This window comes from Haemaphysalis longicornis, unplaced genomic scaffold, assembly GCF_048455015.1.
Source record: "Haemaphysalis longicornis isolate Haplotype H1 unplaced genomic scaffold, Haemaphysalis longicornis Haplotype H1 scaffold_8, whole genome shotgun sequence".
Taxonomy (NCBI): domain Eukaryota; kingdom Metazoa; phylum Arthropoda; class Arachnida; order Ixodida; family Ixodidae; genus Haemaphysalis; species Haemaphysalis longicornis.
This window is the reverse complement of record NW_027526445.1, coordinates 170,450,066-170,473,503: the sequence shown is the minus strand read 5'-3', so window position 1 is coordinate 170,473,503 and position 23,438 is coordinate 170,450,066. Positions and strand designations below refer to the sequence as shown.

The 23,438-nt window shown below is 47.7% G+C and overlaps 1 protein-coding gene across 4 annotated transcripts in view; it reads left to right on the top strand.

Moving 5' to 3' along the window:
* The first annotated feature begins 4,725 nt into the window (after positions 1-4,725).
* Smg (sterile alpha motif domain containing protein 4 smaug) overlaps positions 4,726-23,438 on the top strand; it is a 145,870-nt gene continuing 127,157 nt past the window's right edge. For 3 of the 4 annotated variants that reach the window (XR_013318140.1, XM_077680539.1, XM_077680538.1), the window contains exon 1: positions 4,974-5,168. Coding sequence is in view for 2 of the 4 variants with exons in the window: in XM_077680539.1 (XP_077536665.1) it covers positions 4,977-5,168 (192 nt within the window). In the remaining 2 variants the exon portion in view is untranslated. Of the gene's footprint in view, positions 4,864-4,973; positions 5,169-23,438 lie in introns of those variants that run through there. The other variant, XM_077680540.1, reaches the window with a different exon arrangement.

The following is a 23,438-nucleotide window of genomic DNA, read 5'->3' as shown; positions in this document are numbered from 1 at the left end:
TCTTTTGTTCGTGTATAAAAATTGCATTTTTCTGTTATCCTACCCACGTTTGAGTGTGTGAATATAGTATATGTTTATACAATTCCCTAATCTTATTTTCTGTATTCGCAACGTTCTCGCACCTTGTATCCTGTATCCTGTTACCATGCCTTGTATCTCAACATTGGACCCGATACTAGCCTTTGGCTATGGGTGCAAGCAGTTTTTCTGAACTATCATGTTGGAATTGGAAATAAAGTGAAATGAAATAAAGTAAAATGTAAGGAATCGTACTTCGCAACTTACAACTGGACACCTCCCCCGCAACATGCTCTGGCGCAAAGTATTACTTGCCCAATGCTCATCTCAATGCACCTTCGGGCACGGTATTTTTTCCTGTCTCCCAATAATAACCCATCCCTTCCGAACCTCCCAGTTCAGGCGTGTCACCCGCCGCGGTGGCTCAGTGGCTAAGGCGTTGCGCTGCTGAGCACGAGGTCGCGGGTTCGATTCCCGGCCGCTGCGGCCGCTTTTCTGATGGAGGCGAAAAGCAAAAACGCCCGTGTGTACAAGATTTCGGCGCACGTTAAAGATCCCCAGGTGGTCAAAATTAATCCGGAGCCCTCCACTACGGCGCGCCTCATCGCCTTCGTTGCGTCGGCGCGTTAAGCCCTACAATCAATCAATCAAAGTTCAGGCGTGTCTGGACTGAGGACACCCCACCTGGCTCGGAGGGGCCACGATCACAAAGAATAACAATAAATAAAGCTTAGAGAGAGAACAATCTTTAATGAGTCTGGCGATGTCAGCCGAGCTAAGCCGCCTGGCTTGCTATGTCAGATGAATGCGGTGACAATGATGATTGTAACGATGGAGAGGAACACACATTATTTTGACTATTTACAAAGTCTGATCAGGGCTTGTGGCTTTTAGATAGGTCAATAAAGCTTTTGTAGCACGACCGGCACGTTTGGAAGAATTCCAGGAACCTAATACGTCCCTCAGTATAGTCCTGCGGAGAGCGGCCGGCCCAGAGTCACTGCAAGACGCACTCTTTGCGTATGTTATACCGCGCAAAGTCAAATATTACGTGTTCCAGATCTTTACGCACATAAATAAAGCTTACTTTCTCTCATGTCTCTCTGTACGTTGGTTGCAAGATGCTTGGAATGATTGAGTAAAGGGTGTATACTTCTATGCTCTGCTTCCTGATCCGTGTCGCGATACTGATATTGCGATAGCGTCTTAAAAATAGATTTTTCTAGCATCTGTATTTTGGTATCCAGATACATTTGAAGAGAGTATTTGTATGGTTATCTCGTTGGGTATCTCTTACATCAATTTTTTAACGAGGGACTTTCACTTTTTCTCTTTTCTTAGCCTTAGCTTGCGCTTCGCTATTCCCTCATTTTACATCGCTTGGATTCCTTATAGTGTTAGGTTAACCAGACACGGATGAGGGGGCACAGCAGATAATTGTTCATTTAGTGGCTCTAGATCACACGAAGGAATGCGAGAATCGGCCCACGCGCCGAAGGGACGCATGTCTCAGCAGTGCATCAGGTCAGACATGCCTTGACGCGCATGCGCACGGGTGCATCGGGTTTTTCTTGAACTGCGCTGCTGACAGGGGTCGCCGAGCTATAGATGCACCGCAAAGCGTTTCGTTGCCACTTATTCCGGTGTTGTTTACAACGATCAGGTGGCTCGGGAGACACAACACGTTGACGAGTCACACGACAATAGCTGTTTCGCTACCCGGTACATTTGTCAAACAAAGCTGACCCCCACCCCCCAAAAAAAGATAGAAAAGAAGAAGAAAGCAAGCCCCCTTCCCCTTCTTCACTCTCGTTGTTCCGCTTTGATTAAAACGGCAGCCTGCGGCGCAACCTGGCGTTTTAGTTTCCATGGGAACCATTTTTAAAGCAAATCTGTACTTATTTCGTCCAGCGATTTCGTGAAGGATGCGCAAATGACCTTCTGACCGGAGACACACCCCTAGGACACACCCCTCGAAGCGCATCGCGTGATTCGCCGGGCCCGCTGTTGGCGCCTGCGGGCGCCGACAGCGGTCGCCACCGCCGCTGCAGCCGAGGCAGCCAACCACCCCCGCAGCCTCCCATGCATGCGGTTCTGGGTCGTTTCGGGCAACGTGACTCGTCTCGCGCCCGGCGATGAAGAACGGTGCGTTCGCCATGAATGAACGCCACGTTCACCCGGCCTCCTTGTGTGAGCCTTGCACGGAACCCAACGGCTTTGAGACGTGGTCGGCAATGCAGCTAAATCAAAGGTTAACCAAGCGAAACCAAGACTCAACTAGACTAATCCAAGCTTTTCCTTTGCATATCCAAGGTTCGCGGCGCTAAGCCGCAGCCATTTTTTTATGTGTTGTCATCACACGCAACTAAATTTTATGTGCTTTTCTGAACGCGAGGATTTTGCTTGTCTGATCGCCCCGCCGGCTGTTGGAGCAGATCGTTGTTGCATCGGCGCAGTAAGAACTGCTTGCGCTTTCCAGGGGGAGAGGGTAACTATATATATGTCAAAGAAACGTATAAAAGTAATTTTACTTCATCGATATTCATCAATATTTACTTCATATTTACTTCATCAACATCAATATCAGCGAAGACGCAAGGTTTGCGTACTTAGAAAAGTTTATCGGAGAGAGAAATCGCAATTCAGAATGATGGGTACAGCCTGCGAAGCGGTTTGAGAAGCTATTTTTACTTATGTGCCGTTAATATCGGTCTTTCGCGTGGAAAATAAAAACGATTGTTTAACACGACAATGCACTTGCTTCACTGATTTAATTCGTCATGTATTTGGCTTCAAATAGATAATGCTAGATAACATATGAGGTGGAGGCGAAACGCAAATACGCCCGTAGGTTGAAATTTGGGAGCACGTTAAAGATACACAGGTGGTCAAAATTAACCCGGAACCCTCCACTACAGTGCTCAGCCCTATATACTTTGAAATTTTACTTTTTCTCTTCTCTCCCCAACCTCTTTCCACCGCACAGCGTAAACCGAAAGCCATGTTGAAATAAACGTTTCAAACAATCCAACTGAAAACAAAAGAAGAAATTTTCGGATGCTCTCCTTCCGGGATTCTGGAAATATCACGTCGACGTTATTCCTAAATACAAAGCGAAGCTTCTCTAACGCAGAGGTCGGCAACCTGTGGTCCGCGGGGAAGTATTACGACGTGAACCTCCCCCACCACTTGTCACTTCCTATCTGAATACCGACATGTCACTTCACCCAAAATGAGGTTAGTCAGAAACAAACAAAAATTGTTTTCAGTTGGCATTGTCCCCCGTCTTCACACTTAGCCAGATTATTGTCAATTATTGTCGGATGTTATTGTCAATTCACCGATTTTTTCTCTTTTGCCTGCGCTCCCCCCCCCCCCCCCCCCCCCCTCGCCGATTTGCCGTCCTGTGTGTCGGCTTCACGCAACTCGGCGCGCCGCATCAAAAGGTTGCCGACCCCTGCTCTAACGCATGACGCGTCGACGATGAAGTTTTGCAAAAACGCTTGTACGCATTTGGCTGGTTTGGCAACCTATGCTTTTCACGCTGATACACGATCTTTTGCGTACATTAATTATGTGAAAGGTATTGCGTCTCGAAAGATAGCAATCGCATAGAATACTATTTTCTTCTTTGTGAAAATAAAACACGAATTTATAACAGAAGTAAACCAGTGCAGTTTCTCTCTGGTCCCAAAATCTCCGAAAAAAAAAAACAAACAACAATTTTCATGCCCCAATTTGAAGATTGATAAAACCCGAGAAGCATGCAAGGGCAGACCCTACATACGCATACTTCAGCCAGCAACACCAATTACCTGAAAATAACTGTTCTACAACGACAGTCAAACCACACCAAAGTCTCCGGCTCGATTGAACAACTCCAAATTAAAAATAAAATACAACTGCACTTTTCTGCGCAGTTTGTGAGAAGCCTACCAAAATAAATATTCGTAACGTTATAAGTATGTGCGAACTTTCCAATGCCTCAAAACTTTACACTTAGCCGAGGGAAAAAAAAAAAAAAAGAAAGGAATTTCGATAACTTTTGCACCAGCACATTTGTAATGCGCTACGTCACGGCGCGTCAACTCTGAATGCAGCAGCCACAGCATCAATTGAAATACCGTGCACGTCGTAATCGGTTATTACGCCCAGACAGGTTAATACCCGGGGCGCGAACAAGAATATATTTTTCATTTGAACGCTATGGGACCCCAGCCTGAAGCGAGATCGACAGCCCGACGGTCTGACTGATATGTCAAGCGACAGGTAAGCCCCAGAACACTTCTTAATTGATCTCCTGTGAACATTCATGATTGTGCGTTTGTTTAAATGAGCTCAATAAGCGCCAACGCCGCAGGAGAATTGGAATCTGTAGCGCGCAAGCGGTCGTTGGCTTTCTACATTTACGAAGTTCAACGTCAGTCTGGCCAGCTGTCACCAAGGTACCGAGGGACAACGAACAGCTGTCGCGCTGCCGTTCAAACCGGCTTTCAGTTGGCGCGTGATGACGTCAGGAGGACGCCATGTTCGTTGAAATAGCTTTTTTGTCAAAAACAGGTACTCAAACAAGTATTGTTTTTTTTTTAAAGGACGTAAACAGCTGCAAAACAAACCTAAATACAAACAATTCCCGATCGCCGCAAGAAAGCGGGCACCGAACGTCACAGATAACGATGACGTATTTTGTAAACAACTTCCTGTGACGTGCTCGCACCACGACATGAGCGAAGCATGTGGGTGCCGAAAAGTGATACCTCGCTATTAACCCGTAAAAGGCTATAAACTAGCCTTTGACCAAGGCAATGACATGTTCCTGATCACGAAAGACGCAGGGCAGCGAAAGTAAGTGTGCCTCTCGACTCGCTCTCACTTTCTCCGCAAAGTTTTCCTGTTGAATCGGGTGACCTATTTTTCCACTGCCATTAGGCCTACCGCTCCGTAACGTGTGTGTATGTATGTGTGTGTGTATGCGCGCGCGCGCGCGTGTGCGTCGGTGCATTTCGGATCCGTTTGGAAAAGCCGCTCCCGTGTTAAGCCTAGTGTTTAGCTCCCCCTTCGCGTCGAAAGTCCGTAATGATCGTGTTCCCTTTGCTCCTTGGAGCATCGCCTTACTGGTGCGAACGGAAGCGGGTCGTACACCGCGCCGGGTGAGTCACGGAGTGTCGCTTTTACCGTGTGCAAAGCCGCAGGTCGCGGTCTGGCGAGTGTATTTACCCTCTTTCCGGTACTGATTACGCGCCTTTTTTCTCCGAATATCTTTTTCTGCCGGTGACGCTGATGTTTCGGATTGTGTAGAGCGTCGTTTGGTGTCAATGTACGGACCCCAGCGCTCGTGTACGGCTCGTCAAGGGCACCACATGTCAACGATAGCGAATGTAAACAATTAGCTTTTCTGTCAACTTTCGAACTTGCCCCGTCCCGAGAAAGTGCTGCATTCAGGTTTCTCGGTACGCCTTCAGTCTCGTGATTGCTGCAGGCGATGCTGTAGCTCCAAATTAAAAAAAAGAAATATTTGCGTTGCAGGCGAGAGCAGCGCCGAATTGTTGCTCAGTGATTGACACCACCGATGCACACGATCAAAAAGGGTGTGCCGTATGAACAACTCTTTTGTCGTCTTGGATGCCGCGTGCTAAATCGGCTGAATGAACGTATCGCATGCTGAAGCAGCTTCCACAGCTCTGCGGAGAAAGTAATGCTGCTACGAATGCGCTCGCAATAACAAACCGTTAGCTACCGAAGTAGGATACGTTGCGCGCGTTGTCTCACGTACTTGACTGGATGATTGCTGTGGGGACCAAGTACTGAAATGTGTTACGGCGTTGGTGTTAGAAGTTGCCGTAGTTACTATTCATACAGGCTATAAATCTTAGCTATCCACAGTCTTAACTTCTACCCTTGATTAAAGTGAAACTGCTATGCTTACAAATACTGATGTTTAAGGAGAGTGACCTGTTTTTTCTGTTACATTTGTTGTGGCTGCTGATCTTTAACTGTAGCTTCAGTATTGCTGTGGTGAAGGTCCAGATTAGTGCGAGATTTTTTATGTAGGGATGGTATACATTCTTGGTTTTAACCAACCTGGTCACCTGTTTCACAGGATCACCTGTTTCACAAGATGCTCACCGGTTTCACAAGATTGATTATGACACCGCTTTTGGATTAATACTTTTCTTGTCGCAATCCTTGTTGCTGTCCTTGTGGGGTCGTTGTACGTGCCACACTCCTTCACGGGCTTCGCGTTGACTAAAGCAGAGCCATGCACCTAGTCTTGTGACTATTCTCTGCCACTCGGAGTGAGTGATTGGATTGCGCGGTGGCCGTATTTCTGGCCAAGGCGAAAGCAGCCACTGACGCTGGGTTTAAGCATGTCGTCGCAAGAGGTGAAAATGAATTTGTAGCCGCTGTTATAGTATAAACAAGATTCTTTTGTCTTTCGGGTCTTTGCATGTTAAACCCCTATCCTCTGTTCTCCCCAGTCTTCAGCCTTTGGGAAATGTTGGAGTGGTTTTCATAAAAACCGAATTGAGCGGCTTAGACGGTTGACGGAAAGGGGACATCATGCTACGGTGGTGCTGTGTTTTGGCATAATGCAGTTTGAGTCGCACGGAAATTGTGTGCAGGTATAAATGTGCAACCCGCGTTTGTGTTTCACATGTGCGGGTTGCTGTGCGGCGGGTAGGAGCCATGAAGAGAAAATACAACTTCGTTTAATTTGAAAGAACTAGGATTCAGTATCTCACTCAGCTCCATAACAGCCACAAAAGATGTTTTTTTAACGAAAAAAGAACCAAGAAGTACTTAAAAACTTCCAAATATTGCGCCACAGTGACGTGTTATGAGCAAGAATGACGTCACACGGGCCAACAATAAAACATAATTTTCAGTGCGTTAACTGCACGTTAGCATTCAAGCGATGCAGTCAAATGGAACTAGAGGCCCCATTACAGACGTCCAGTCGTGTGTCGTCGTGACAGGTCAGTTAGGCGGCTGCCAATCGCGCAAACAAGGTTCTGTGACGTCGTAGAAAAGTTGCGGGAAATTGGCTAGGGGGTCGCGACTGCTTCACACGTTTTCTTTTATATCTTCGTTATTTGTTTGAAGATCGCGATGATATTGGTATCATTGTTATCGGGACTAAGCAGTCTTTCTAATAAACCAAACGTGTATTTTGTCTTCATGGCTCCTTTAATGGGCCACTGCCGACTTTTGTGAGCTTCACTTTTCGGGCGCAAGTACCAATTTCAAAGTGAGGTTGCCTTGTGGAAGCTGTTTGTGTTGGGTTGCTTACCACTGGTTTGTTTTGTGGTGAGTGAAATCGTGGCCGTAAATGCCGAGTGAGCGTCAGCAGCTTCGTGTACGGCCTCGAGTTTACAAAACTTCCGTTACCAGTTGCCCGGCATTGTGTACAAACTAGACCCGCAGTTTGTTATCTTGGAACGTTGTTACCGGTGTCTGTTTCTGCAGTCGATTTCTACGCACACTCGTACGAATGTGGCGAAGTTCTTCCGACTGCAACTTTATTTCCACGCACTATATGATCCGACTAAGATGCAGCGGCAGAGGCTGAAACTTCGCCATCCCTTCTTAAAGAAAGTTTAGGGAAGTGCGAAAGCTTTCTGACTACAAAACTGTGTCAAAAGTGCATCAAACATTCAAAGACACAAATCGCACAACGAAGAAGGAAGCCATGCGATGATTTCTCGTGCACTTAGTAAACGCATTTTCGAATTATCTAAATGTATACCGATGCATGGTTTATGAGGTAGAGGTATACTATTGTATTGAAGCTTCTCCATAATTGATGCATGAATTGTCTTATCTAGCGCCGTCCCTTTTTCGCGATTTTCAGGTAACTGTTTTGACACAATGGAAGGGCCGGTTTCATGCATGCGCTGTGTGTCCAGAGATCTTATCAGAGCTTTTCGGTCGACCAACCGGTCTATGGGGAAATGCTGTAGTTTTTTGACAGGACGCCATCGGTCCCACTATGGAAAGCTTTCGCTTAAAAAAGCGTCGCAAACTCTAGGGGTGTTATGCTGCTGCAACTGCTAATCCAGCTTCTGCTACTGGTATGTATGTTCAATTTTAATACATTGTATGGCTATCTGTGGGGAGAAGTTTCGTTATCATAGCCATGCATGTGTGCTGTACCCGTTACGTACGTACCTTGCATGTACGTAAGCCATCGTAGCTTGCCGACGTATGGCGTCATAGCCAGAATGGTGCAATCTTCCCCACCGAGGCAAGAGGGTGACTGACTCCTAGCTGGCATGAAGGAGTGGAGTATTGAGTCATACCAAACAGAGTCGTAAGAAACATTGGCTTTCATTCCACGTACTAACATGGAGAAAGGGTGAGAGGTGGGAGTGCTTACCTGGTTCTTTTGTCAGATGGTGTGGTAGAATAAGGAGCATAATAAGGAATAAGGAGCATAATCGGGATTCCTCTCTTTTAGCATGGACAATGCGGTGTCAGCCATGCTTCACTAAATTAGGAACTGGATTGGAGCAGTGCATGCGTGGTGCATTTGTATGTTTTTACCTCCCATCATATTTCGTGTTGAATCTTTTAAAAAAGCAATTATTCAGCTTGTATCATTGCTGTGCGTGCTTGCTGGCTTATTGCGATGACCTTTCTATGCCTAGTAGTGCTGATAACCTCCAGAATGGCCGGTCTCTGTGCTCGAACGAGGCCGACAGTACGCTTTAGGCCGGTGTGTTGTGGGGAAAAAAAAAGACGTGCTTGGTGGTTGTCTTGTTGAAGCTGATGGTTTCGCTGACTTACCGCAGGAAGTTAGTGGTAGTAGCAGTCCAGCTTGCTACTACCACTTACTTCTGGTGGTGTACTTTTGACGGACATTTATGTTGCCACAATAGAAAGTTAGTCATGCTGGCACCGCCTTCTAGAGCCTGTGAAGGAAATTAAACTGAGTAGAGCGGGCGCGATGAACCTTAGCGCACAAAAGTTGCTTTTGCTGTATGAAGAGAAACTGCTAACTAAATGTAGCCCAGAGGAAAGTTAAGCTTGTGTTTTAAGGCATGTGTAGTTCATGATAGACTTCACCCAGGGTTTGCTTTGCAGTGAAATAAAGAATTCACAAATAAAGCAGGCATAACATTTTCATCACCTCTGAGGTAGGCTGAAGGGGCTGTGAGCACAAAAGAAAAAAGTTGGGTTGTTTCAAGAAGTTCGAAGGAGAGCCACTCCGCATGGCTCTTTGGACGATGTCATTTTCCTTAAAGGCCATTGGATCACAAGGAGAGACATATTGTGCCTGATCCTCAGGTTTTCAAGGGACACAGGCCTCAGTGACTCCTGGCAATTTCCCGTGCATAGCGGCAAAAAGGTGTTGATCGGGGGAGCAATCGCAGGCGTACCACGCAAGGCTACGTCCATCTGTCAGTAAACATCACCACCACGACCACCCCCAAAAGTTGGCTTCGTTTGTAAAAAGACTTCTTTGTCTCGATAACGATGAAACCAGTTTTATTGCACTCTTCAAACAACAAACGGAGGTATTAAAGAAAACCTCCCTGCCGTGGTGGCTCAGTGGCTGAGGCGCTGCGCTGCTGAACACGAGGATGCGGGTTCGATTCCCGGCCGCGGCGGCCGCTTTTCTGATGGAGGTGAAAAGCAAAAACGCCCGTGTGTACTAGATTTCGGCGCACGTTAAAGATCCCCAGGTGGTCAAAATTAACCCGAAGCTCTCCACTACGGTGCGCCTCATCGCTTACGTTGCGCCGGCGCATTAAGCCCTACAATCAGTCAGTCAACGTTTGTATGATGTCACAGAATGTTGTTTGTTCGGCTGGCCTAAACCGTTGCCACCTAATGTTTCGCCCAGTCATGTTTATTGCCGACCTAAACCATGGCCAAGAAACATGAGTGGGTGTTTGTAGGGGGGCCTCCTCATCCGTTTGGGTCGTATCACGAATGCAAACGTGCAGCTAACAACACTAATAACTATGTTTTTAGTAATGGCCCACAAGTTGTCACTCCCGCCCATATTACGTCTGTGACAATATTGCAGTACTTCTTCCATTTTTTGGGTAAAAAAATGTCTTGTGGCTGAGTGAGGGCCTATTAAGGGCCAGTTCTTTGAAATTAAACAAAGTTTTATTTTGTGATCATGTCCCGTTTAGAAGGTGATCAATATCATTTTCCTTTTTTTTTAGCTCGTACATGTGGTAATGTTCCTTGTTATTCATTTTTGACGATCCCGGAAAATCTTTTTGACAGTTTGTGACATTGGGTATAGTAATGCGATAAGGGGATGTTTGGGTGGTGATGCTTGATACTACATTTTACCATTGTGTAGATTCATTGGCAAAAAACTGTTTCTGCTGGAAGGTGTGCGTTTGTAAACCATGCCTTTTATCTAATTTTGTAACAGAGCAGGTTGTTAACCTTGCCTAATGTGCCTCTTTGATGCTGCACTTGCTTAACGGCATGCGAACGGATCTCCAGTTGCTGGAAAACTGGTGGGGGCAGTTTAATTACCACTTGTTACTTTCAAGAGTACTTTGTAACCCCCCTAAAAATGAGAGGCCATCTGGCATGTGGCTTTTATTGTGCTTAATGTACCTTTTTTTCTGCTCGCTTGTGCATTTCACGCAGCTTTGCTGTATTACTCATTAGGGAGCACATGTGTGGTTTTATTAAAACCACAAATGTGCTCCCCAACTACAAAAACATTGTAGTTCCTGGATAGGTGTTTCAGAGAAGCATGAACAAATGGTGGGACGTACCGTAAAATCCCAAGAGATAGCCCACCTAAGATTGAGAGCAAATCAAGTGAAAATATGACGTGGGCTAACTTTCGGTGTGCAGTAAAAAAAAGTTGAGAAATGTATCGCAGCCAAAGAACGAACACGCGTTTATTAGCACTGTATTCATTCGTCGTCAGAACCGTCGAACGAACAGTCACTCTCACTGCCAAACAAAAGGTCGACCACCTCCTCACGCACGGAGTTCGACGTGGTTGGCAGGGCAGCAGAAGGAAGGATCGCCGAAGTGAGCCGCTCATGAAGCTCTCTGTCTTCTGATCCATCGAGGGCTGTTGATATACCGCACTGTTTGAAGGAGCGAGGGACAACTTCCTCGCTCACGGCCGCCTTACTCACGTGTTACTCACATTGCTGCCGGCTTTTCGGTGCCATTCGACAACCTCCACTTTCTTCGCCACGGTGAAGCTTTGCCGCATCCTTCCGTTCTTGCTTCGTGACAAAAGACGAATGACCGGAATGTTCAAGGATGCATGGTGGTGGTCGCGTTTCGGGTTCAAGATTTCACTGCAGTTCTGCATGTGTGCGGGCTGCATTGCCAACCTAAACGTGCACATGTTATTTTTAGATCCTGTGACCTGTTATTGCAGCCGGGTTTCAGGTTCCTGTGACCTGTTATCGCACCTTACCCACGCTAGCTAACCTCGTTTCCGCGTGCGTCATCCCCGGCCATTGTCAGGGGTGGGTTATCTTTCCGTGTTTTTGAAAAAAAAAAAACGGAAAATCATGCCAAAAACAGGGGTGGGTTATCTTTCGGGGCTGGGGCATCTCTCGGGATTTTACAGTAGTGTGAAAGCAAGGAATAGCTCATTGAGCGGGAAATCTAGTGTCCAGCATCTTTGGTAGTAAAACGCCTTCTAAAATTGGCGTAAAGGCAAGAAAAGCAAACAAATTGACTTAAAAAATAAAAATAAATTTGGTTCTGGATCAGTGTCGAACCAAGGCCGTTGGAATGTGAGGGAAGCATGCAAGTCACATTAGTTCATCTCTTTTTGTTGTTTCCAGCATTTTAATGTGTCGACTGTTGGTATCGGTTTAAAGCCCTCCAGCAATACTTTGGCTGTGTAAAACTGCGAAGAACACGAATAGTTGGAAGGGTTCCAAACTCATGCAGCCATTTGGTTTCGCTATGTTGCATGTTGTACACTTCGTCAAGGGCAAGACAGCTGCACATATTGCACAGTTTTGATACAAATTTATTTTCCGGCGCCAGGCTGCTCCAAAAGCTTGAAAATTGCAAAACTTGCGCCAAACTGCTCCAAAACAGTCTGAGAGTCTAGGATTTTAACTCTTTAGAAGCTGTATGTAAAGGTTTAATTGATTGATCATTCAAACAAAAAACCGGCAAAAACTTGTCCGCGAGATAGTTTTTTTTTTAAAGTCTCATTGTCGGGTTGCACATATTATATTCTGTGCGTTTTTAGCTTTCCCATTGGAGACCATTGCAAAGTCCTGTAGAAAAAATATTCTGGTACTCAGACGACGAACTACGTGTACTTTTGATGAGAAAAAAAAAAAAAAACAGCGATTTTTGAAGCCCCATATCTCCACAATGACATTACTGAGCGCCGCCATCTTGGTGTGGTGAAGATGGGGAAACATGGCCGCCGGGCGAAGCAGTTGCTCGTGGTTCAGGCAGAGACTCGTCGTTCACGCCGATTTCCACAGTGGTTTTGGTTATGGGGGCGGCTACATTCACATTTAGTTGTTTGTTGATCTGATGCGGGAAGTGGCGTGACTCGAAAGACGGGAATTCATCAAAAGCAACGTGGCGCCTGCGAATTCGCCGTGTTTCGGCCTTGAGTGTGAGGCGCGGTGCGTGTTTGAAGTAGAAGTTTGGACTCATGGTGGTGTTATAAAACGCTGAGTTATTGCTCTTTTTGTCAGTAAGCTTGCGAGCGGCGGGACTGGGACAATTGACACTGCAGAAAGTGTCGGCACAGGCTACATTGCCGTAAAATGTTCAAACAATGTCTGATTGTGGGGCAGGCTATTATTGCACACTAGTAATTTTGGTTCAGCTATCTGAAGTGAAATTGATTGCCAAAAGGGTCGTAGCTAAATATACCAACGTTACTCAAATTACGATCGTAGTGAACGTGCTCCTTGGGGATTGAAATGGGAGGGGTGGTGGGGTGCGACGACTGTCACCTCGCTTTGCGCAACTTTTGCCGTGGCTCTACACTTGTGCGTAAAGCCGAGTCTGGGATTACAAAAATATTAATTTAGGCATCCACATGATAATAAAAATGCCTTGCGATTGCTTAGTTTTTCAAATCGATATTTTCAATGGCACTCCAGGCTATGTATGCATAGTGCCTAAGAATTTAAAAATGGTTTGTAAAAAGATAGTGCAGTGTGTACCTTGTGATGCTGTGGTAGAAAAAAAACGTCACTGAAAGGTTGTTTAAGTGTTATGTACGTTCAAAACCGATTAACTCCCCCTCAACCCCCCCCCCCCTTCCGAGTTGCCAGAAATTTGATTTTTTAGGCTCCTAAGGGGACAATAAATGTTGTTGTTTTGCTCCAAATCAAGGTTCTTCTCCAAAATCGAGATTTCGCTGCTCCAAAAGCTGCTTCCAAATCTGGTTCAGTTGTCTCACCCCTGCTTTGTGGAACAGGATTCTCGTTGCGAAGTAATTGTAAACTCGTTGTAAACTTTGTCGAATTGCATGCAGACCCAGCAATATACTCAGTAGTAGTTGCTCCTGGGGCGGTATTCTCGTAATTGTCCCTTTTGAAAATGTCCCTTTTGCGTCCCTTTCATCGTGACGTACTTCCGGTTAAGCAGTGGGCGTTGACAGTAGGTTTGCCGCGCTTGCGCTACGTCACTTCCGGTTGCTTGCTTTTTAGCCAATCAGGGCTTGCCAAAAGGGACACTTTTGAAAGGGACGCAAAAGGGACAAAACTCGAGAATACCGCCCCTGATCTAACATTGCTGACATATAGCCTGGTGTAGAATCGTTCTGCTACTTTTATTGCTTCGTCCGTGCTGTGTGTTATGCTACCTTGCTCGTCTCTAGGTGCGGATGTTCTGCCTTACTGATATCTATGGTTCATACCACAAGCTGTGTGCAGTACAGTGGAGGTTACATTGTTGTCAACAGTCCGCCCACTGAGGGCGGCTAATTCACCGCGAAGGAAGTGACAAAAGGCGCCCGGGCCTCGTGGTTCCACCTGCCGAGAGGGGAGAGGGAAATGTTCTTTCAGGGCTCCCTTCATGGTGCATTAGGCACCCTCGGTGGGCATGCTGTTGACCACAATGTAGCCTCCACAGTGCTGCATGTAGCCTGTGGTATGAACTCTAGCTTTCTCGTGGTTCCTTTTAGGCTTCCTCCTGTTTCCAGCGTTTCCTCAATCGCTGCCATGTTGTACGCTCGAATGTTGTTCATTTTGCATCTGTTAATTAGTTTTGACAGCTCGACTAATTTAGTCTGATCCACATTACTTGACGCTTTCATCACATACTAAACCATGTAGAGTTCCTTCGAAAAAACCTTGAAACTGTATCGGTGAGTAGGGAAAAGTGGTTCTAAAGTAAACTGCGGGACATACAAAAAAACGATGCCATCCCGGCGTTAAATTGAAGGTTGAACTAAATTGTCTCGTTGTTCCAGGCAGACAAGTTGTCTCGTTGTTCCAGGTAGACACAGTAGTTAATGGCAAGGTACAAACACGTCTTTTTTTTTTTTTTTTAAATGGAGGTGTTTCCTGAGGCTAGGATGGGCCTTATCTTCTTCACTTAGGAAAGAACATCTTGGGTGATGCTTACGTTGTACAGATATTGATGCAGAAATGCAGGGAATAGCATCTCTTCCAGGTGGCTGTTTGAAGATTTCTTGGAAGCTGTTGAGAGATATTGAAACGAAAACCGTATGCCGAGAAATCTAGCAGCCACCGCCACTTCTTCCCATTGGTTGTACCCATTCAGGGCACAATGTCACTTGACGGCACGATGAATTTGAAAGCTCTTGCACTAACTGCATTTGCAAAGAAGTGCAAAGAGCCTTTTTTTTTCCCCACTGTGAATCGCAGCCTCCACTAAGTCGCTCCCATGTGGATAACCCAACACAAACACAGCACACACCGATCGTATTTTTTGCACGTGCCACAGGAATCGGTGCAGTGCCCGCTTCTCACACCATGGACGCGCAAAAATTGACATTGCTCTTCCTCCCAATTTCATCGGCCACTACTCTATTAGTATCGTGATAGCAGGCCAACAATTCACTGAGTTAGCATGTTGGTGTGTTCATCCGTTGTATATTTTTAAATACTTCCAGCAACAGCTGCAACTCTTCACGCCAGAAACCTGTGTACTCTTCCCAGTTAACTGACGTACTGGTCACGCAACAAAAAATATTTAGTTATTGCTAGCGCTCTGATCATGCTTGCATCAGCACAGAATACAGCAGCATCATCTGCACATGCCAGCAGATGCACTTCGCTTGAGGGCAGCTGATATCTGTCAATGCCAACACTATGCCTAATCTTCAAACAAAAGGGTTCGTTCGTTGGGATTTTCGTTGGGATTTCGTCATCCTTGTTAGCGAGGGTTATTGGCCTGTAATCCGACATTGACTGAAACTTCGTGCTATCCGATTTTGGTGTGAAAACTTTGTTTTCTTGAAAATGACGATTTTAGGTTCTGCTCTTCATATGCCATTTCAGTGCGACTCTATGAGTGTAGCTTACTACACGTGGGCCTAGAGCGGGGGTTTGGTATTTGACTTGGGAAAACATGGGCTACCAGTCGAAGCAGCTCAATGTTCGAGTTTGACTTTTGGCGTGTTGGTGGGCTAATCGTTTCGGGGGCCACATGTTAAAGCTGGGTGTATGTAGGCATAACAACATGCGCTCTCAGGTGAATTTAGCAGCGACGATAACTGCTGTTGTCAGGAGAGAAAAAAAAAAAAAGTCCCTTTTGCCTATTCCCATTTCTTGGCATTGTCACCATGTGCCTGCCCACAATTCTGACACGTTTACTCAAGGAGATTTTCGAATGGCGATGACAGCTGTCATTGGATGCCCACGGCTGGTTCACCGATTAAAATTTAGCTTCGACTGAGTCAACATATCCAGCCAAAAAACTCGCATACCCACTCAGTGGGATTTGCCAGTGAGGATGACAGCCGCTGTCAGAGCAGTGAGGAAGAGGAATAAACGTGTATCTGAAGCTGTCAGCCCTGGGGAAGAGTCCTCATTCCAGGACCCCTTGAGTCCTGGAATGGCTTCTTGGGCTCGCTGCACCAGCCAAAGCTGGTCGTCAGGGTCCGAGCGGGACACTGCTCTCTCCCAGTGCTCAGGGGAGGGGAAAGGCAAAGGAACATATTTGTCAATGCATCAATGTGGGCGAGCTGGCTGCGAAAGTTGGTTGCAGGGGCTGAGAGCCGATTCATCGATTCTCATTGACTGCGACGTGAACATATGTACACCATGTAGCGCCGTGCTTTCTCATTCACAACTTGTAAGAAGTATGTAGCCTGCTGTGGGACTTTTTTTTTTGTTAACTAGCCACTCCCATATAATGTAGAGGGTGCAGACCACATCAAGCCTCCTATTTTTGTTTTTTGTCTTTCCCCCTGGAATCTGTGCTGCTGATGCCAAAATAAGGATTGATTGATTGATTGCGGAAAGGTGATCCAATGCTGAATTTATGTTTGTAAAGGTTGGGATTTGTCTTATTTCATATCTGTGCTGGTGTTTTTCAGAAAATTTGTGACAGAAATTGTAAATGGAAAGCTTACAAAACATCATGTTGTAACTTTTTTTTTCTCTTTTACAAAGCAAAGCAGGAAACTCTGCTTAGTGAACTCTTGCGTTGACAGAAGCGTGGGCACTGTAGGGTAAATTCTTCCGGAATTTCACCGACTGAGGTCCTTACTGGATAAAGCTCAGTGTTGAAGTGACCATTTTGTCTTCATTGGTGACTAAAATACTAGCACCCGAATGGAGAGTTCTCTGCGAATTACGAGGTAGTTGTAAATGCAATGTGACTGACGCCTGTGCGGAACCACAGCCGCCCTCGAAAGTTGCGAACACTTTTGAAAACCACTTTATTGCGCGATTCGCTGCTTGAACAACTCCGAGTCCGATTTGGGGGGTGCCTGTGACCCAGCCTCGCTTACCGCAGCTGCCAAAAAAAAAAAAAAAAAACGCTCGGGGAGTCGCTAAATAGTTCGCCGGGCTATTTCGGGTGCTTTATTGCTGTCGCGCATGCAAGATTGCCAACCTCGTAGACACAAGGCGTCGCTTATCGGTCAATCACACGGCGGCGTCATTCCGACCGCGCGGGAAATTGAAACGGGGCGAGTGGATGCTGGCGGTTGAAGTTCGTTTCCGGGCGAGTGGAGGTTGAAAGAGGGGGGTCTTTCGAGAGAAAATTGATTCCATCGGTGTATTAGCGTCTGCCGGCGCTGCGCTGTCTCACGTTTAAACATCGTTTCCGGTCAGGTTTGTTAACCCCTGAAACCTGCAGTGCTTTCATACCCTAAATGTGCATTGACCTAAGTAGCGATGGGTAATGTACGCTTGCTCAACGAAGCAAGTTTGTTGTGCGTATTTTGACGTTTTCTCGGTTTATACCGAGGGTCGTGACCCAATCCGTGACTGTCCGTGCTGAAAATTTTGACGACAGTACATGTATAAATAACTGCTGGCGTATTTTGAAAAAAAGGTCGATCGAGTAGAATTCACGGTAAAAAAAAAAAAAAAAAAAAACAGTGAAGACAAACTACAACCTTGTTGAATTTAAAAGAACTAGTTTATTCATTGTACTCCTAGTCCCGAAAGATGTTTTTTTTTATAATCGACAAAGTGCTCGAAATATTGAAAAAAAAAAAAAAAAATCGAATTTCGCGCTGTACAACGTCAAGAGTGACGTAATACGGGAAATACTAAAAAACATTTCTTAACTGCACGTTATCGTGGAAGTAATGCGACCAAACGGAACTTGAGCACCATTGCAGTCGCGCAGTCACGCTTCTTGGCGCTGGCTTTGCTCGGCGGCCGCCATAAGCCGTCGAGCGAATACTACTAATACCACAAATAATGATGCATCTTCGAGACGATCTCCATATGTACTGAACCCCTATTCCCTTCTTCCCCCCTCCCCTCTGGTCACAGGCTTTCCTTTCCATTAAAGCTAACATTCTCTGTGACGTCATAAGGGACCTGCGAGACAGTGCCGTCGAGTCGCCGCCGTTTCATCTGTTTTGCTTAGTATCTATCTTTTTTTGTTTGAAATTTGCGTTAGAATTGGTATGGCTGTGTTTGAGACAATGGAGTGTACTTATAAAGCAAACTTGTGTAAATGTCTTCATGACCCCAGTCTTTCGACGTAATTAACATCTTTTGACCTTCTCCTCCACCTCGCCTTTTTTTTCTTTCTCGTGCCGTCCTTGGATGCAGCCGTAATAAATCCCCGCTCCATTCGGCGCTGGCAGCAAAACCCGTGGCTGCCGCTTCGCATCGACATTTTATTGCCTGCCGGCGGAGTCTGCGCTCTCGTACGCACTCGGCGTCTACCGCGTGGCGCCAACCGCTGCCCCCACCTCCCCCGGCTCTCCTCAGAGTTAGTGCTAACTGTGCGTCCGGTCCGCTGCCCATTGTCCATTGTCCTCGGCTGCCCCCGAAGACTCCGTTTTCTTTGAAGTGCGGCGGCCGCACATGTGTTCGTCGTCCCACCGCTCTTATGCCGTCTCTATAACATTGCCACAGCGCGGACCACACGCACGGTTCGAATGCGCCGTTCGTGCAACTTTACGGCCCCCCAGTGCGCGGCGGCGGCCGGTGTGCGCGCAGCTGTTCGCGTTTGTCCGAGGATATGTGCGTCGCGGGGGGAGGAATCGCCCACGTGTTTTGCGATTGCTGCTGCTCTGTGCAGTGCGTGTAGGCGGAAATAAACTACAGGGTATACTCGGTCGAGATCGCGACGTGTTATTGCATAAGTTGGGGGCACCGGTGGTGGAAGCGTGACCGTTTGTGGCAGTGCGCCTTTTTTGGTGCAGTGACGGTGTGTGCCTGTTACTGCGAATTCCGGTTACAGCGAAGTAAATGCTACCGCGTGACCCGCAGGTTTCGTTAGGAGTGTAGCTTCGGGGGGCAGAGAATGGATTCGGTCGGCGCAGGACAGGAGCGGTTGGAGATCTGTGGGAGCAGGGGTTTATGCAGAATTTCGATTTGGGGGGGGGGGGGGGGGTGTGTTGTATAAATCCCTAGGCAGGGTGCTTGTGGTTGTGGAATCTTTTTTGGGGGGTGTCGAAGTCCTTCTGGGGGGGTGTGTGTATAAATCCCTGTGTGGGAGAAGCTTTCGCTCTGCTTGCAGTGTACTTAGGATGATGATGGGGGTGAGGACGACACGAACACTTCGCTGGACTTTACAGACAACACATTCCACCACACCCAGCGTTCTTCCTGTCTGGCGATCCCGTGTTTTCCGTCAGGCGCGTTTTTAACTATTTAGCGGAAGTGAACTTTTTAGACCTAATTTCATACCACGCATAACCACTACCTGGACCTCCATCCTCATTGTCTTTGACCCATTTTAATTGTGTTCCTGCTCACCGATTTTAAGTCTTCATCTCTCAGTGTAAGGGCTGTTTTGGCGCTCTTTGCCACCGTCGGCCTTGCGCCATCAACACCCAACCATCATCACCATGATCCGGGTCCGCCCCTCCCGCCGCAGCTGTATAGCTCGTCAAGATAAGTCGCCTGGGAGCGCGAATTTTTTACAATTGAGCTTTTTTTTTCTCACGCCGTTTGAAGGCGGGACGCAATTTTAAAGCCTAAATTTTTTTTTCCTGTTTGGGGAAGGATTAGGATGCTTTCAATCTCTTTTTCGCCGCGTTGAACACCTCTTGGAAAAAACAAGTTTCTTCTTGAAGTCTCAACCAGCTGCCTATATGTTGGTCTTGCCAACCTGCTGGCTGTCGTATTACTAGCTCCGTTGTGGCAAACGAGGAAGTTGAGAGTTTTTCGTTTGGTGACCCGTATGGTCGTAAAACGCCTCTTTTCGGGGAAAGCGATGCTTCGTGACGTGTGAAAAATCGCGTGTTAGTAGGTGGCGGAAGACGTATGCGAGAAATTGCGCCTTGGGTATTGTTCTCTGCGCTTGTGACGTCGGACATAACGCCCGGCTTTCGGCGATCGAAGGTGCCAGTGGTCTGTGGAAATAACGCGACGAACGTGTTTTTTTTTTTTTTTTTTTGTAAGATTCGCGGTGCGAAAAGGGGTGCCGAAAACGGAGAAAGAATATCGCGCCAGACAGGAAAAGCAAAGAAAAAAGCCATTGTTAAAAGTCCTATGGGTTAATGTTGAGCAACGTTTGTATCAAGTTTAGGCGAAGCCGTATTATGATGCCTTTGAAAGTGTTATAAAGTCCTGCAAAGAGTGCCGCGTGAGTACTGACTCCCTTTTTGAAAAATATTTAACGAAAGTATTGTTTATATTTTTCTTATGCAGAAAAATGTGATGTTTTATAAAACGTTAAATTATGAGTTTTTAAGCATCACATCACAACCACTGTGGTTGATTTAGGTACCACTCTGGGGGCGTGTTGCACGAAGGCGTCAGAGTACGCGCACAGATTTCTTACTTAATCTTAATCTTACTTAATCTATTCATCTCCCTGACTGACTAAAATGATGGGGAGTGTTACCCGTTTTACGAAACGTTGGCCAGTGCACCTCTGCGGGCGGGCGCCACTGCCTGCGAGCTCGTTGTTGTCCACCAGTCTTTGTCCGAAGTCCATCCGGATTCACCGACCATATATTTGCTTCACACCTATTTAAATGGCTATCGTTGCTTGCAAGGCGAGCCAGCGGCGTTTGTAGCAACGCGCCGCGCTGACATCGCGTCTATGCTTTGTTTAGAAGGGAGCATTTGGACGGCATGGCCCAGTCGGTAAGTCATTGGCTTCGCAGCCGAGAAGAACCAGCCTAGACGCCGGCCTTGGCAGCGGTTTTCTTATCGTCACCATCCCAGCTTCATGCAGAAAAAGTTAAGTGCAGGTTGCTGGGCAAGGAATGCTTTCGCGGTGAAACAAGTGTGAAGATTCTCTTAGAGAGTGTAGAGTTCGGCTACTCGCACTCTGCATCCGCAGGTGCGAGTCGCAAGCATGTCTGTCCCGTTGGGTGCTGTTTTTGAAGCGTCCAGCTCTTCGGAACGAACAGGGATACGCGGCTTGACTGTCGATGCTATCGCTTCGGCTGTTCTGGTATAAAGTAGCTCGCGCGTGCTTGCGTACCACCTGGCTGGACTTCGACACCTTTTCCTTCCTGCTGTGTGGGTGGTTGTCTTCCACGGGTGCTGTCTTGGTTCAGAAGTGCAGCTTGGGGGAAATAGAGGACAAAAATGAGACGTAGACAGTAGCGTCACTAAATAAAGGCTTTTAGGGTATCGGCACTCTTTTCTCTCATTGTTGAGTGCCGCCAGGATTTTCATTGGTCGCTCGGCACCACGTGATGTCTGTTTACATATGGGCGCAGCCATTTTGTTTCTGGGCGCCTCCCCTCTCTTTCTCTGCTGCGTGGACGCTAGAACGGCCGGTCGCCCCCTGCCCGTCACAACCGGCGGCGGTTTCGTTGGGAAAGATGGCAACACTGCAAGCCAGAAACAAAATGGCCCCCAGACGCTTCCTTGTGCTCGAAGTGGCAATACTATTCAGTGTAGCTTATTTAGTGACGCTAGTAGACACCAAGCAAAGGAGGCACCACACACCCGCTGGACCAGCAACTGACAAATAATCGAAGAACAATGGATCCTACGTACATTCAACCGCCAGCGTGTCCTTGTTGCGCGTTGTAAGCACCCGTTACGCCATGGACTTCACATACAACCAGGTCGCTTGCGAGACTCGAGAGGTGACCGCTGCGGGTGGAAGCGCGCCTGGGCAAGTTCGACGCGCGCACTTTGAGGTGATAGTTGACGAAGACAAGACAAAGCGAAGGTCGGTGACAAATTTTCCCCGACTAAACCTATCCTCCCTCGCGGAGTCGTCGCACTGCCTCGCAGGAATGATTCCCTGCGTCGGAGGGCCATCCGAGATGCTGCTCCGTCAGCGTCTCTTGTATACTACAGTCGTGGACAACTGCAGTGCGAACACGAGAAATATGAACCAGAACACGCAAAATTTGAAAAACACCGTTTGTGGAGGTCCAAGAATAGAGAGGTTTAGCACTCCGCGTGCTCCGTCTGTTCCGTGGGTACCGTGCTGACCGGGACCCGACTGCGCCTGCGCGTGCAGGCACGGCGAGGAGGGCGCACCCCACCGTAACAAGTGCACCTTCCATGGCGAGGGCCGGCGGCGGAACTAATCCCCCCTACCGAAACGAATGCCCAAGTTGAATGATTGATTGTGGGGTTTAATCGACGCAACTCTCGCGATGAGCCGCGCCTTAGTGGAGGGCTCCAGATTATTTTCGACCACCTGGGGATCTTTAACGTGCGCCGAAATCTCGCACACACGGGAGTTTTTGCTTTTCGCCACCACCAGAAAAGCGGCCGCCGCGGCCGGGTATCGAACCCGCGTCCTTGTGCTCAGCAGCACAACGCCTTAGCCACTGAGCCACCGCGGCGGTTGAATGCGTAAGTGGCCAGACGGAGCATACGGACTGCTAAAACTCGTTGTTGGTGCGCTATTTGGTTTATATTTGGAAAGCCACATTTCTCAACTTTGTTAATGTGATTGAACAGCGCGTAATTTCGACTTGCATGGAAAGGGATCGCGCTATTTGCGTGTTCTGGTTTTTATTTTGGTGATCGCGTTTCGTTCGTCTACGGCTGCACAGCCGAGCGAACCTGTATACGCGAAAAGACCGCATTCTTCTTCGCGCTCTGCGCGGTCCTGCATCGCTGACTCTGGCCTGTTCCATTGGCGCGAACACGCCTCGGACAAGAAGGGTCCGTCTCGCGTGGTGGCCAGGCACGTGTACACGGCCGAGCCGTCCTTCGCTCGCGGTTTGTGCGCGCTCAGCTGACCACTGCCAGCACCGGCGCGGCGGCGCGCTTTCGGGAGCGCGTCGCGCACGGCCCGCTCGTTCTTCCTGGTCGTGAGCGTGCCCGCCGCGCTCACTTTCGCCGCCGTTCGCGGGCTTCCTAGTTCCCCGTGCCGCTTCCCCTTGTGGCACGCCGTCGTGAGTGGCGGCAAGGCCATCGGCACCTCTTTGGGAGAGATAACGGCCCGCTCCTGCGCCGTCTTCTTCCGAGGGGGATTTTTTTTGGAAGGCGCAGATGAGGAAGGAGCAAAGCGAGTCGCGCTGACTTCCTAATCATCATTTTTCCGTGTCAAAACTACACAGGTTATGAGGTGCGCCGTAGTGGAGGCCTCCGGATTAATTTAGACCACCCGGGTATCTTTAACGTGCGCCGAAATCGCGACACACACGGGCGTTCTCGCTTTGCGCCTCCATCTGAAATGTGGGCACCGTGGCGTGGATCGAACCCGCGACCTCGGGCTCAGCAGCACGATGCCTTAAGGTCAGAATACATGGAGCGAACTTTTACGATGGCGGCGCAACTTCTGCGGGAGGACGTCGTATGTTCGTCGGGCTGAACTGCATGGAGCGAAGACGAGGCGCCGCGGCGCCGCTGCGTCATAGTAGTGCCACTAGATAAGTCTTATCTAGTGGCACT